At 42.4% G+C, this 15,287-nt stretch overlaps 1 protein-coding gene across 9 annotated transcripts in view; it reads right to left on the bottom strand.

Annotated features, from left to right (window-relative positions):
• CEP192 (centrosomal protein 192) overlaps positions 1 to 15,287 on the bottom strand; it is a 191,550-nt gene that overhangs the window by 141,470 nt on the left and 34,793 nt on the right. For 4 of the 9 annotated variants that reach the window (XM_030552694.1, XM_030552701.1, XM_030552693.1 and 1 more), the window contains exons 8-11: positions 12,250 to 12,407; positions 9,616 to 9,762; positions 9,194 to 9,338; positions 2,099 to 2,289 (exon numbers count right to left, since the gene is read on the bottom strand). In XM_030552694.1, coding sequence (XP_030408554.1) covers positions 2,099 to 2,289; positions 9,194 to 9,338; positions 9,616 to 9,762; positions 12,250 to 12,407 — 641 coding nt within the window. The remainder of the gene's footprint in view (positions 1 to 2,098; positions 2,290 to 9,193; positions 9,339 to 9,615; positions 9,763 to 12,249; positions 12,408 to 15,287) is intronic. The other 5 variants (XM_030552698.1, XM_030552696.1, XM_030552697.1 and 2 more) reach the window with 5 other exon arrangements.

The following is a 15,287-nucleotide window of genomic DNA, read 5'->3' on the forward strand; positions in this document are numbered from 1 at the left end:
GCCCTGTAGTGATGTCATACAATTATGATTAAGACAGTTCTAATGTTTCCGGCCCCACATTAGTTTTTTTCATATTCTCTTCCCCTCATGGGGTATTAAGCAGCAAGGTTATTAATATTATGCTGAAGCTGCATTTAAGATAAATAAGAAGGGATACATTAAGCCGGATTCAATGAACAGTCTCAGAAAAGCCTGAAAATTACATCCCAGATCTCCTAAGCCAATGCCACAAATTTAAGGAATCAGGAAGGACGGGGTCACAAGGAAAGAGACCTGAACATTTGTAGTGACCAAATACAGTGATACTTGTATACAAGAGACAACTATCTTTTTAGGAAAGCTATTTTAAAACCGCCCTGAAACAGTCCACAGAGATTACTCCTGAGGGAATTCTGCACCACTGAGCACGCCCAGAATTGATTTCCCCTGCAGATTTCTTTTCTTCTCTGCAGAAAAATGACTTTCTGCTGGGGAAGAAAAAGGAAGCTGCAAGAATGGTCATACGACCCTTCCCAGCAGTATGTTTTAGGTGCCCAGGGCAGCCGGCAGAGAGGTAAATCCCTGTGGGGCAGGGGGTGGGACTAGGGAAGACCCAGCTGGTGGCTCCTACCATGTGATGGGCTCAACTGCTAGTCCCAGCCGGGCTCTGGAGGATGGGACTTCCTCTTCCCCTGCATGATACCCAGGGTCAAGTCAGACCCACCCCTAGATTTCTCCTCCAGCTGAAGGAAGCTCTGCAAAACACACACATATCCGTCCTTCCCGCCCTCCCCCGCCCCAGTTTCCTGCACTCATTGCTCCTCAACTTCAGGGGGAAGGATCCCTGTACAGGGAGCTGCTCCCCCATCCACCCAACCCCCAGGCATCCCAAACCCCCTCATAATGAGACCCTCCCCCTGAGTCTCACCCCCCACACACACTCAACCTCCCCCCCAATGAGCTGCATTCTACCTGCACCTGGATCACCTCGACAAGCCACCCGTACCCAGATCCCCACTCTACCCCACCAAGCCCCAACCAGCTGCACCTGGATCTCTACCCCATTGAGCCCCACTCCCCCAGGATCTGTACCCACCCCAAATGAGCCCCCACATCCAATCCCCCCACAGAGATCTATCCTCCCACACACCCAGATTCCCCCTCCTCCCACTGAGCCCCAACCACCTTCACCCAGACCCTCTGAAGAATCCCATAACCATTGAACCTAGAACCCCACAACAAGTCTCCATGCATCCAACCCCCCCGCCCCAGCACTCACCCAGATCCCCACTGAGCTGCACGCACCCAAACTGCCCCACACAGAATCCTCTCAACCCACCTGGATCCCACCCACACTAAGCCCCTCCACACTTGGATCTTTCCTTGCTGAACCTGCCTGCGCACCCCTGGTGCACCTGGCACAGAGGGGCAAGGTGCTGGGTGTTTCTGGGGCAGAATCATTTATTGCAGCGTGTCAGGGTTGGGTGCAGCCTCACCACTGAGTTCATGTGCCATGGGGAACTGCACAGTCATCTTCCACCTCTGTGAAGGCTGTGGCTTGTGCTCCACAATGCCATGCTGGAGCCTCCACATTTATTTGACAAATATTTTAAAATTCTGCAAATTGTATGTGCAGAATTTTTATTTTTGTATGTGCAGATTTAAATTTTTGGCATAGAACGCCCTCAGGAGTAGGAGATACTAGTCTTTATTATATGGCCACCTAAAGAGGACCCATCTGAACTAACTCTGCTTCCTCTCTTCTGGAGTCTTCCCTCTGCTCTAAGGGCTGACTCAGAAGTACAGTTCCAGTACACATCAGCCCATTCAGCAATGTCTTGGAAGAGGGGGAGAGAGGATGAGATTGTATAGACTAGGTATAGATCTACTCCCTGCTCATCGCTAGAGGAGCAATATCCCTTCTGCTTCACTCCCACTACAGAGCCAAATAAGATGTTTATTGACACCTGGAGTTGCAGACACATTGCCAAGGACCCCACATTGATAACACATAAGTCCTCAGAAAATTAAGACAATACTTTAATACAGAAGCATTCAACCACAAAAAAAAATGGATTTTTTTCTTTGTTGTAACAAAAGTTTGAGGAACTGCTTGTACCTCATTGTGAGTAGGAATATCATCAAGAGTCATATATTTGGAAGAAGCCTGGACTAAGACTTCATCTTCTTCTCCAGTTATGTTTCTTCCAATTCCCCCTGTATCAAAACACTGTATGTTAGGGGAAAATAGTGGTACCAAAGCTGTTCCTTCACTTCCACTACCAAGATCTCCAGGGCCACAACCATTTCCTGCAGCACAAGAGAAATAAAGTGGTTTGCTAGTATTAATTTAAGTTTTCTGCTGTGAGAACACCCACAAAGTGGTTCACTTTGGAAACACTTACCATGAGGTAATTTTGGCTCTCTTGTAACTCACTAACATCCAATGATCTTAAAAACTGATCTTTGAGTTGTCTAATCCAGGGGTTCTCAGCCTGGGGGTCGGGACCCCTCATGGGGCCGCGAGGTTATTACATGGGGGGTCACGAGCTGTCAGCCTCCACCCCAAACCTCGCTTTGTCTCCAGCATTTATAATGGTGTTAAATCTATAAAAAAAAGTGTTCAATTTATAGGGGAGCGTCAGACTCAGAGGCCTGATATGTGAAAGGGGTCACCAGGACAAAAGTTTGAGAACCAGTGGTTTAATCTGAATTGGAGTGTTATTTCTTATGTTGCTAAGCAAAACATAAAAGCTGAATGTGGTCCAAAGTCTGCATAGCAGGTCAAAACTGAGAGGGTAGCTTGTTGGGTCAGTAATAACATGTTTGTTTTAAACAACAGATGAGGTTCAGACACTTGGCAATTCCCTGGCTTGACCCAAGGACATGAGGTGGTCACATGTGTTCCACAGTAGTTTAACATGCAGTCATTTAGGGCAAAGGATCAAAACATAAGGATTACAAACAGGTTTCAAGGGCTACCTTTGTTTATTGACCAGATGTATCCACAAACTCTGGTGTAACGTGGTCCCAGTATGGAAAAGGTTTAGAAACATCAATCTAGAGTATCCTGAAAATCTGGTTTCCTATTTTCCTTTTGTATACCATAACTTATCTGTTTCAGTGCTATTTGAATATGAATATAGAAAGGCAATTTGCCTTTTACTTTGCTGCTTTTGAGTCTCAGTCTGAATGATGGTTGCCATTTCTTTGTCCATTCTGTTCTACTGGAGAAATAATCCTGAAGTTTGAACTATTTGCAAGACTATGATTTTTGAAGGTTAGGTTACTAGGCAAGTTGCTCAAACAACTATTTGCAGGTGCAAAACACTAAGTGATTCTATTAAAATTTACAGTATGTAAATAAGTCTAAAGCATGCATTATAAGCAGAACTGGCAAGTAGAAATTTTTGCCAGGCTGTCATCACCTTCTTCAGTTTAATTTATTAAATAAAAACTGCTTAAGCTTTATGCTGTTATGGTTGAAGAGAACTTACCAAACATGTACTGAATGTAACTAATGCAGTAATGTCTTACTAAGTATGCAGAGACAGCCAGCACTGCCACTATTAGGGGAGATAAGGGTAGAGCAGTCAGAGTACAGTGTACTAGGTGGATGTTCACCATTGTAATAGAGGGCCTTGGGGATCCAACCTACCCCATCCAAGTTCTGTGAGTGTGGGACCTCCTTAATGACACACCACCGTGCCAGCAGATGGCTCTGTCTTGCTGCACTTACTTCTGCCTCCCTCAGAGCCAGGGGCAGTTCCAGGCCCCGGCACGCCAAGGGTGTGCTTGGGGCGGCATGCCGCGGGGGGCGCTCTGCCAGTCGCCGGAAGGGTGGCAGGTGGCTCCAGTGGACCTCTCGCAGGCATGCCTGCGGGAGCTGCACCAAAGCCACAGGACCTGCGGAACGCAGGACCAGCAGACCTTCCGCAGGCATGCCTGCGGGAGGTCCACCAGAGCCGCCTGCTGCCCTCCTGGTGACCAGCAGAGCACCCCCGCAGCATGCTGCCATGCTTGGGGCAGCGAAATGTCTAGAGCCACCCCTGCTCGGAGACCTCTGCTTGGGTGGCCCCGACATGCAGAAATCTTTGCTAGTGTGGCAGGAACTCTCTTAAACGTTAAGAGCCTGCTGACTGTTAGGGCGTTGTTAACAGGGCCAACTCCCTAGAAAAGAGTGAAAAGGAGGGCTACAATGAAAAGGAGGGCACCCACCACTGCTGGTTTCTGGATGGCTGTGGATTCTGCTCCTCAGTCTGCTGCTCCCTGTATTTGGGCAGGCTGGGGGTATGTTATTAGGGTGGCCCACTATTAACTGATTCGTATATGGAGGGGGCAACAGTAATGAGGGGATGGTTTGAGACTTCAACTTCCAGGAGACTACTTTTTAGGCCCAACCTAGTCAACAAAAGACTAAGCACAAGGGATGTAACTCAAAAGCATCCACATACTTTGACATGGCAAGCAGGCTTATTACTTGGGCTAGTAGGTGTAGGGTAAATTTTTGTAGTCATGTTTATAACCACACCAACAACTACATGAGGAGCATACTAAGGCTGTACAGTTAAACCAGCTGAAGTGAAAGAGTTAGTCTTCTCCTATTTTGATCAGGCTGTCCCAGTGGAAAGGGTAGGTATTTCTACAGAGATTAAGGCAGAATTGCTTTCTTTTAGGGAAAGATGTGTCAATTCCCAACAATTTCAACATGGCTTTCGAATCTTTGAGACCGTGGAACATTTCAGCCTACTTCTGCGAGAAGAGATAGGACCTTCAAAAAGGAGATCCTGCATAGTCTGCTGGACTTCCTGCTGAAGGCTCAAGGAGTGAAGCCATGAACATCTGTACCTATCACCTAAAAATGATTGCAGAGAGTGTGAGCAATCATCTTGCCCTCGCCTAACTGAGCCTGGAATTCCTGTCCGGCATCCTTTGGCAACTTGTCTGAGAACTTAAGCATATTGCCCAAGAGGGAGATGATGTATCTATCCAATAATGCTTGTGGATTAGTAATGTGGAATTGTAGACAAGATGCAGAATAAATTTTTCTACCAAACAAGTCTAACTTCTTTATCTTCTTGTCCTTTGAGGCAGAAGAGGGACAACCCTGATGCATTCTTTCATTCATTGCTGAGACAACTACAGAACCTTGAGAAGGATGGGTATGTAAATGTTCATATATTTGAAAACAGACATGGTACATTCTCTCCGTTCTTTTAGCTGTCAGAAGCACAGAAGATGGAATCTGCTACAAGGATTTGGCAGGCTCTAGTATGTTGTCACTATTAGGCAGAACTATGCTAGAAGGCCCTGCTGAACTCAGAATGTCCACAAGTCTATGAGAAATCTCCTGGACCCTCTCCAAAACTATACCATGCTCTGTATCAATAGAGGAGGAGGCTAGGCTGTGGGATCTATCTGGCCAAAAGCATCTTGAAGGAACAGTTGCTATGAGGTAAATAATAATTCTAGTATTTGCTACATGGTTCCCATCAATTTACCTCCTAGTGGGGACAAGTGATAAATAACTGTAGGGCAGCTTGCCAAACTGGGTCTCATCTACAGGCTTAACAATGAACTAATGATTAGTAAATGTATGACAAACTCCAAGTAGCTGACCTATACATTTCTGAAAGAGGGACTCCCATGGAAGCATGCTACTACTGATGTTATCTGACCTTTCACAGACGATGTCCTAACCTAAGAGAGAGATGGTTGTTTGTTCAACACATTGAAGACCCTACTACTATGATACCCACTTCAAGAATCTGAGAGGTAACAGTTTGTTTCAGATTGATCTTCAGAAGTTACGAAGAGCCTAAATTATTTACAAAACGGCTGTGATGTTCACAGTTAAAGACAATCTAAGAACATTCAGTGTATGAACATAGCCAATGCAGAAGAACTATGAGAATCAGGAGCAAAACACAGGTAAGTGTATACATTGCTTAATAAGAGAATCTGAAACACTTTTGGTAAAAGTTTCAGATGCAGTATAAGAATAACACGGTACGTGGGAAATATGGTGTATACAGGGCCTGCTACCAACAGCTGGATTTCACACTCAGTGAGCCAAAGTAATAGCTACCAAAAACACTATCTTAATGGAAAGGTGGTAGAATGAATGTGACATAGGTTAAATAAAGAGGTTACATCGATAGAAGCACCACATTCAAGTCTTAGATAAGAAAAAGCTCATTGACTGGTGGAAACATATGAAGCAGGCCCACCTGAAACCCTAGTACAGTGTGGCGGGAATAATGACTCTCAAAAGGTGAATGAAGTGGTGACAGCAGTTAAGTACACTGCAACAGAGCTAACAGACAGACCTAAGTGCTTCAAAGACAGTAGATAGTCCAAGGTAACAAACAGAGGAGTCCATGGGTTGAAGAGATCTTTTAATGAATCATACTGAAAAACACCTTCACTTATCTCTGTATGTCAGTCTTTTAAAAATCTTCCTGTTCTGAGTCAAAATGTCCTGTATTGCCTTGGAACAGCTCCTGTCAACAGCCAATCAGCTAACCTTCATGCTGTTAGTTATAGAGTTGCCTGGTCCAGATACAACCCAAGACTTTGGTTCTGAGAATTGATGCTTAGGAAGTCTGGAAGTGGGAGAGAGAGAGAGAGAGAGAATCAGGTGCACCCCATTAGAGTATCAGAACTGACGCACCAATGCCGGAACTACCAGCTGGCCCCGTCCTGTCATACCTTCCTCAGGATTCTGGGATTTAACAAGCTGGGAGGAAATATACAGGAGTTCCCTTCCAACTGAATCAGGATATATTTGCCAGAGAACTCAGACTCCTCCCCACAAGCAAAAACTAAATAGAACACTATGCTACCAAAGCCAATACAAAGAGGTCTATGGTGGCAGGGCGGGGGAACCCACCATTCTAGGATGTTCTGATCAAGAACGGAGTCCAGGACTCCATTTATAGGTCATGCAGCCATTTCTGCTGAGCTAATCCACTAGATCATTTTGGATACCGGGTAAGTGAAAGTCCATTAGATTGAGCCGATGAAGATTGGATCAATTCTACTTCCTAATTTAAGGGAGACAATCTCACTCCATCTGTTTCTGTAACACACTGGTGTCATACTGTTCATCAGGATTTGGGTTGTGATGCCCTGCAGGAGGGGTGGAAACTCCTTGCAGGCTAGATGGATAGCCCTGAATTCTAGTATTATGTGCAATGTGCTCCACCCTGGACCACAGGACCCGTACTTAAAGGTTGCCCAGAGGCTTCAGCCCTCTTTGGATAAGTCTGTAACGAAGGTTTGAGGGGCTGGGGAGAGAGAATTAAAACATTACACCACACAAGATGTTTTAAAGGTCTGTCCACCACAGCAGAGATTCCAGCACTTCCGTGGGACCTCTACAGATAAGTCCATGCTGTGTCTAATCAGTTGGTAAACAGATTTCACCCATCCTTAAAGAGGGCAGAGACTCAGCCTTGCACTTGGAGTCACAAAAACAAGTGTCACAGTATGTGTCACAGCAAACTGAACCAGACACTTCACACTGAAATTTCTGGCAGAGAAGAGGTGTGAAGTGAAATGACACATTGCGCAAGACTTTTCTTGAGAAAGGTACCACCACTGCTCATATAAACTATAAAATGGATAGGGGTGAGGGTGGATTTTGCCTGTAGTAAGCCTCAAGCCTAGCCAGGAGCATAGATGGAAAATTATCGGAACCTCCATGACCTGCTGTGATCAGTGACCCCCGAATCAACCTGTTATCAAGATACGGGTACAAGTAAAGCCCTTGTCTCCTCAGGTGAGAAGCTACCACGAAAAAAGAAATTTGGTAAAAACCCTTGCAGCTGTTGACAGTCCAAATGGTCAGATTCTGAACTGAGAGTGAAGGTCATTGACCATGAAGCACAGACACTTGTTAGCTGAACAAATGCACACATGGAAGCATCTATAAACTGACTCATGAAATAATTCATGGGATCTAAAGCGGGGATTACAGACAAAAGGACGAGCATTTGACACCTGAAGTGACAAATGAAAAGGATCACATCCTCTTTTCTTCTTCTGAAAGAGGAAGTAAAGAGAACAGAATCCCTTGCTGCAGAACTCGAGGCATCATCTCCACTGTATCCAACAGAAGAAGAGTCTCTCTGAATGCAATAGGCAATTCTGAGAGGGGTCCCTGAAGAGAGACAGAAGATGGCAGAGGAGTTGACTTGCATGTCCCTTCTAGGTAACTTCCAAGACCCATTGGTCAATCGTAACTGCAGTCTGTGCAGCCACAAAAAAAGAAAGGAAATGCCAAAAGGATGGAGAAAGGGAAATGATCCCCCCCAAAAATCAGTCCACGCTCTTGACAGCAGCATCAAACCTGACATCTTTGGCCAGAAGAAAACTGTATCCTTCATCAGATCAGCCAAGTAGTCCTTCACTTACCAGGCATTCAAAATCATTTAGTGGATTAGCTCAGCAGAAATGGCTGCTCCACCTATGAATGGACTCTGTTCTGATCCAAAGCCTATTAAGTCAACAGGAGTGTTTTGAATCAGGCCCTAAAACAAGAGTATAGAAGGGATATAGTTCCTCAGATTCAGAATCTGAATGTTCTTAAACTGCTAACTAACAACTTTGCCAGACAAGATTAAGATGAGGGATAGGAACGGAAATACTGAAAGCTAACCTTAAGAAAATATGTACATTTTGTACTTTTTTACCCCTACCTCCTTCCCAGCAAGAACACCCAAACACCAACTGAATTCCAAAACCTTCTATAAATCTTGACTTCTTGGATGAACAACCTTTAAGATTGCTCTAGCACAGTCCCTGTTTGCTAAGTTTACTCATTGTGGGCTTTGTTTTCCCCAGCCTCAAAAAGTGGATGGACACAGTTGAGTAACGAGTCACCAGGGAAGTTCGGGAACCATAATTGTTTATCATTTTAAATTAGTAAAAATATCATTCTGGGAAGATTCTAAATTACAAGAGACTTGGAGTAACACCGACATCAATCCATTTTTATTTTTATTTAGATAGTCACACTAATTTTCTGTATTCATTTTCAGTGGGAAAGTTGCCAGGCCATTTTTTTAAGGGGGCTGAAAAGGAAGTGTAATCTCAACTACATTTTAGTGTCTTCTCTGTGATAAAGTTTTCAAGTAGTGCGCATTAGCAATTTATGAACAGAAGCTCTAAATTTACCAAAAGAAAGTACACAACTGCCAAACACACATACCTGTTACTGATAGACCAATAACCTGATGCTCTGCAGACTGACTGTATTCTATTTTGGAATTATTGGCTACTGTTCCAACAGAAGTCTCATCAGAACTATTGCCTTCTAGTCCAGGTCTAAAACTTGGCTTGTCAGTTTCGCGTATCTGTTGAAGAAATAGGTGCAGAGCTACAATAGCTACATCTACAGAGTTGTTCAAGTTAACAGTAAACCATTTACAAAACAACACTTGTAGTGCAAAGATTTCAGATTAAGAGTTATTCAATTTTAATAAACTTTCTGATGAGGAAAAGTACTGTCCCTGTTAGCTTAGTCACTTACCAGCTTTCAAACTTACTTTCATGCTTCTGTTCCAAGGGAGATTATTTAGATAATGAAGACGACAGTTTAATAAGATTTAGTCGTCAAATAGTCCTACGTACCAGTTGTCTTACCATTTTTGGCAAGAAGAATGGTTCTGTTTGTATATTATGTCCAGCTTTCTCCAATTCATGTGAATCTTCATAACTAGCAGTTGCAGAATCCATTCCTGTGGCAACTTGGTGAATATGAGGCATTTGGAAATTCTCCTAATGCATTAACATTTACAATTCAGCTACAGTAACAACATTTGATTATTCTTAAACAGTCACTGCCTCCATAATATTGAATTGTGTGAAGCAAAGTACCTCCTTTGACCAGAAGTACACTGTTCACTTTCATGTTATAATCCTGATGTTAATCTGATGTTACAGCTACAATAGTTTCTGCAGACAAATATTACAAGATATTTTAGCCAAGGGTCTTGCAGATTAACATAGTAAATATTATGAAAATACTGTGCAAAAAAACAAACAAACCACACACCATGCATTTCCTTAAACTTTAGAAACGCAGTGATAGATCAGGAAGGTTTTTGCTTGTCTGTTAATTAAGTTTCTTCAAATAATACTCCCATTCCATCCACATAGAACCCTAAAAACTATTTAACATTAATGTAATTCTAAATGCTGAATCAGCAAGTGCAGCAACATTCAATATAATGAAACATGTGAAATAGGGCCACCTCACTGCTCTGTAGTTACTGTAAGGTAATGTGCACACCATTCCCAGATGTGGTCCCTGGAGCAGCCTTTAATTCCCCCAAGAAGGGATTTCTCCTTCTGAGAGTACAGACCACCAAAATACTGTCTTAAACATGAGCATGTGCACTTGGAGACTGTAATGACATTCTCATGGCCCCCAATATACTGAAAAAAAAAAATTTCAAAGCCCTTTAGAATACGAAAAATTCCTTAAGTTATTTCAAAAGACCTTTAAATATCAAGTCAAGGTAAATGATGTTTACCACTTTTACAGATCAAGTGGAAAAATGGAATGAGAGACTTTGTCCAAGGTGAAAATGAAAAGAATAGGAAATAGGCTTAACCACTACTAAGACCTTGTAGGGGCTGTTAAATTCAAAACTAAGGTCACAAAGGCAAGCAGTTTATGTGTAATAGGTACAGTTCCAGAGGAAGGATGCCACCCCATCTAACATCCCATCGAGCATATTTACCACTAATAGTCAAAGAACAATTAATTGCTAAAATTAGGCTATCCCATCATACCATCCCTTCCATAAACTTATCAAGCTTAGTCTTGAAGCCAGATATGCTTCCACTGCTCCCCTTGGAAAGCTGCTCCAGAACTTCACTCCTCTGATGGTTAGAAACTTTCATCCCATTTCAAGTCTAAACTTCCTGATGGCCAGTTTATAGCCATTTGTTCTTGTGTCCACATTGGTACTAGGCTTAAATAATTCCTCTCCCTCCCTAATATTTATCCCTCTGATATATTTAGAGAGAGCAATCATATCTCCCCTCAGCCTTCTTTTGCTTAGGCTAAACAAGCCAAGCTCTTTGAGTCTCCTTTCATAAGACAGGTTTTCCATTCCTCGGATCATCCTAGTAGCCCTTCTATGTATCTGTTCCAGTTTGAATTCATCCTTCTTAAACATGGGAGACCAGAACTGCACACAATATTCCAGATGAGGTCTCACCAGTACCTTGTATAACAGTACTAACACCTCCTTATTTTTTACTGGAAATACCTCGCCTAACGCATCCCAAGACTGTATTAGCTTTTTTCACAGCCCTATCCCATTGGCGGCTCACAGTTACCCTGTGGTCAACCAATACTCTGAGCTCCTTCTCCTCCTTTGTTACATCTAGTTGATGAGTCCCCAGTTTATAACAAAAATTCTTGTTATTAATCCCTAAATGCATGACCTTGCACTTTTCACTATTAAATTTCATCCTATTACTATTACTCCAATTTACAAGGTCATCCAGATCTTCCTGTATGATATCCCAGTGCTTCTTTGTGTTAGCAGTATCTCCCAGCTTTGCGTCATCCGCAAGCTTTATTAGCACACTCCCACTTTTTGTGCCAAGGTCAGTAATAAAAAGAAAAAGATTGGTCCCAAAAGCCATCTCTGAGGAACTGCATTAGTAACCTCCTTCTAGCCTGACCCACTGTAATCTCCCCTTTAACCAGTTTCTTATCCTCCTTTCAATTTTCATATTGACCCCCCGTCTTTTCCAATTAAACTAATAATTCCCCATGTGGAACCATATCAAATACCTTACTGAAATTGAGGTAAACTAGATCCACTGTGTTTCCTTTATCTAAAAAAATCTGTTACCTTCTCAAAGAAGGAGATCAGGTTGGTTTGGCATGAGCTACCTTTTGTAAAACCATGTTGTATTTTGTCCCAATTACCATTGACCTCAACGTCCTTAACAACTTTCTCATTCAAATTTTTTTCCAAGACCTTGCATACTACAGATGTTAAACTGACAGGCCTGTAGTTACCCAGATCATTTTTCCCCCCTTTCTTAAAAACAGCAACTATGTTAGCAATTCTCCAGTCATATGGTACAACCCCTGAGTTTACAGATTCATTAAAAAATTCTTGCTAATGGGCCTCCAGTTTCATGTGCCAGTTCCTTTAATATTCTTGGGTGAAGATTATCTGGGCCCCCTGATTTAGTCCCATTAAGCTGTTGGCCTGAACCCATTATTTTTAGACCTACCTGTTTTAATCCATTTTCAGGCAGCTTCAATGCTGTACTACATTCTGAAAGTTCCTGTCTTTCACAATCACCTCTTGGCACTTCTGGTGACACCAGCTGTTTGAAATAGGCTTCCAGTTGGTTGTCATAGAACTCTTCATCATCAATATTGTCATCTACTGATATACAGAAATGAATTAAAAGTATGTATTGCTAGAGATGTATGTATATATATATATATATATATATGGATAAAAATGACCCCTATTACCATAGCATCAGTGCACATCACAATATTCAATGTACTGAACATCGCAACACCCTTATGAGGCAGGGAAATATTATTGTCCCCAGGCTATCAACAGAGAACTGAGACAAAGAAACTATGACATACCCAATGTTACACAAGAAAACTGTGGTAAAGCAAGCAATTGGACCTGGATCTGCAAAGTACAGCTAATAGGGATTTTTTTTTTAATATAAAATGTCTTTTTATTGAAAAATGCCAATTACTCAAAACAAAAATTTTGCAGGAAGGGATTGGTTTTCATCAGTTTCTCAACTCAAATTTGAAAAAAGACGTTAAACAAGTTGTTTTGACATTTTCTAAACATTTGACATTTTCTAAACAAAATGAATTAAACTTTTACAGTATTTTGAATATCAGAAGGGTAGTCGTGTTAGTCTGGATCTGTAAAAGCAGCAAAGAGTCCTGTGGCACCTTGTAGACTAACAGACATATAGAAGCATGAGCTTTCGTGGGTGAATACCCACTTTATCGGATGCATCAAGCATTTTGAACGTAAAGCTAATTATAGTACAAAGCCCTTTTAAAATAAAAATGGTTAAAATTGAAACCTAGTTATTAAGTTGATCAACAGGTATGCAATCTGTCAGTCAATCTAAGATAAATTCTTTTCCCATCCCATAAAAATTTTGGAAATTCTTCCTATTCCTGAATCAGGATGGAAAATTGAAATTTTGAATGCTCTCAAACCAAAAAGCCCAAATATTTTTTCCATTCACGTCAGTTGAAACGTTTACTTACACTTTTAGTTACATTTTTGTAACCATGCTGAAGATGAATTTGATAGTGCTTTTAGAAACACCCACCACTATTTCAGTACATATTTAACTGAAGTGGTAGCTACCACTATGCATCTGTCTACTCTCAGACACCCATGCTGGTCTGTGCCTGTTGACTCAGGATAGTGAGACTCACGCTAAGGAGTTGTTTAACTGCAGTCTAGATATTTGCCCAGTTTTACAACAGGCTACGTAAAAAACACTAATGAAGTCAGTACAAACTAAAATTTCATACAGGCAATGACTTGTTTATACTGCTCTCTACACTATACACTGAAATGTAAACACAATATTTATATTCCAAATGATGTATAATTATACGGCAAAAAAGAGAAGGTAAACAACTTTTCAGTAATATTGTGCTACAACACTTAGTATTTTTATAAAATACAGTAAGAGATCGGGCCACATTTTGAATGAAGATAAAAAATACCTGGTAACTGCATCATTCCCTAAATATAATACATCCTGTGCACCAAATGAGAAGATGAAGTTACTCACCTTGCGCAGAACAATGGTTCTTCAAGATGTGTCCCCCTATCAGTGTTTTACTATAGGTGTATCTGCGTTCATGTGCTTCTGATCGGAGATCTTTGGTAGCAGTGTCCATTCAGCCTGAGCATGCATTCCCCCACCTTATGTTCTGCCTCAAGGCTAATTAGTGCTGTGCAGGCGAGCTACCCTCAGTTCCTTCTCTACCACAAAGTCCTTATCAAGAACTCCAAAGCAGAGAGGAGGAGGGCAGGTTGTGGAGCACCGATATGGGGCACATCTTGAAGAACCATTGTTACTGCACAAGGTGAGTAACTTCCTCTTCTCGAGTAGCATCCCTGTGGGTGCTCCAGTGTGGGTGACTCCTGAGCAGTACCCAGATAGAAGGTTGGGGCTTCAGCGTTAAGCTTTTTAATGGATAATACTGCACAACTAAAGCTAGTGTCAGAAGCAGAGATCCCAGTAATTGCATTGTGTTCTGCAAAAGTATGCATGGATACCCAAGTGGCTGCTCTGCAGACTTCCAAGTTGCAACATTCTTGAGGAAGGCAACCGAGGAGGCAACAAACCTTGTGCAGTGTGGGCAGTTCCAGATGGAGCTATTACATTGTGAACCTGATAGCAGCGTTTGATACAGTAAGAGACCCATTTGGAGAGCCTTTGGCTGATACTGCCACACCTTTAGACTGATCTGCAGTGGAAAGGAAGAGCTTAGGAGGAGATTTCCTAAAAGCCTTTGTCCTATCCAGGTAGAAGGCCAGGGGTCTCCTAACACCTAGCATGTGTAGTATGGCCTCTGTTATCATGGTAAAGTTTAGATAAAAGGTCAGGAGGTGAACTGGTTGGTTCATGTGAAAAGATGAGGTCATCTAGTGTATGAACTCTGGGTGTGGCCCAAGAGTAACCTTGTCGTTAAAGAAAGCTGTAAAACTGGGGTGCACAATAAATGTCACTATTTCCCCTATTCTCCTCGCCAAGGTGATGGCGACCAGAAATGCCGTTTTCATTGACAGGTGTGTGAATGAACGAACAAGTGGTCATAGGTTCAAAGGGTGGTCTAGTCAGGCTCTTTAAAATTAAGTTCCTACTGCCACATGGGATTGGATGTCTGGGCTCAGTAAAGAGGTTTGCTATGCTCTTGAGCAACCTCTTTGTAGTTGAGTGTGAGAAAACTGAGTATCCCTTTATTTGTTGATGGCTGCCAGGTGTACATTGAGTGAAATGACAGATAAACTGACTCAAGAAATCAGGATTGTCGTCATCTAAAACCATGGGGGAGTAGAAGATGCCAAGGTAATGTGCCTGGAATTTCATCAAACTTGAAACCTGGTCCACTTTTGTGGGTAAATTTGACAGGTAGCTGATTTCCTACTGTGCAGTAACACTTCTTGTACCTCTACAGAGTTGGAGCTCTCTGTGTGTTGGAATCATGAAGTAACCACGCCTTGAGCCAGAGTATCCTTAGGTTGCGATGGAGAGTG

The sequence above is a fragment of the Gopherus evgoodei genome, chromosome 2 (genome assembly GCF_007399415.2).
Source record: "Gopherus evgoodei ecotype Sinaloan lineage chromosome 2, rGopEvg1_v1.p, whole genome shotgun sequence".
NCBI lineage: Eukaryota > Metazoa > Chordata > Testudines > Testudinidae > Gopherus > Gopherus evgoodei.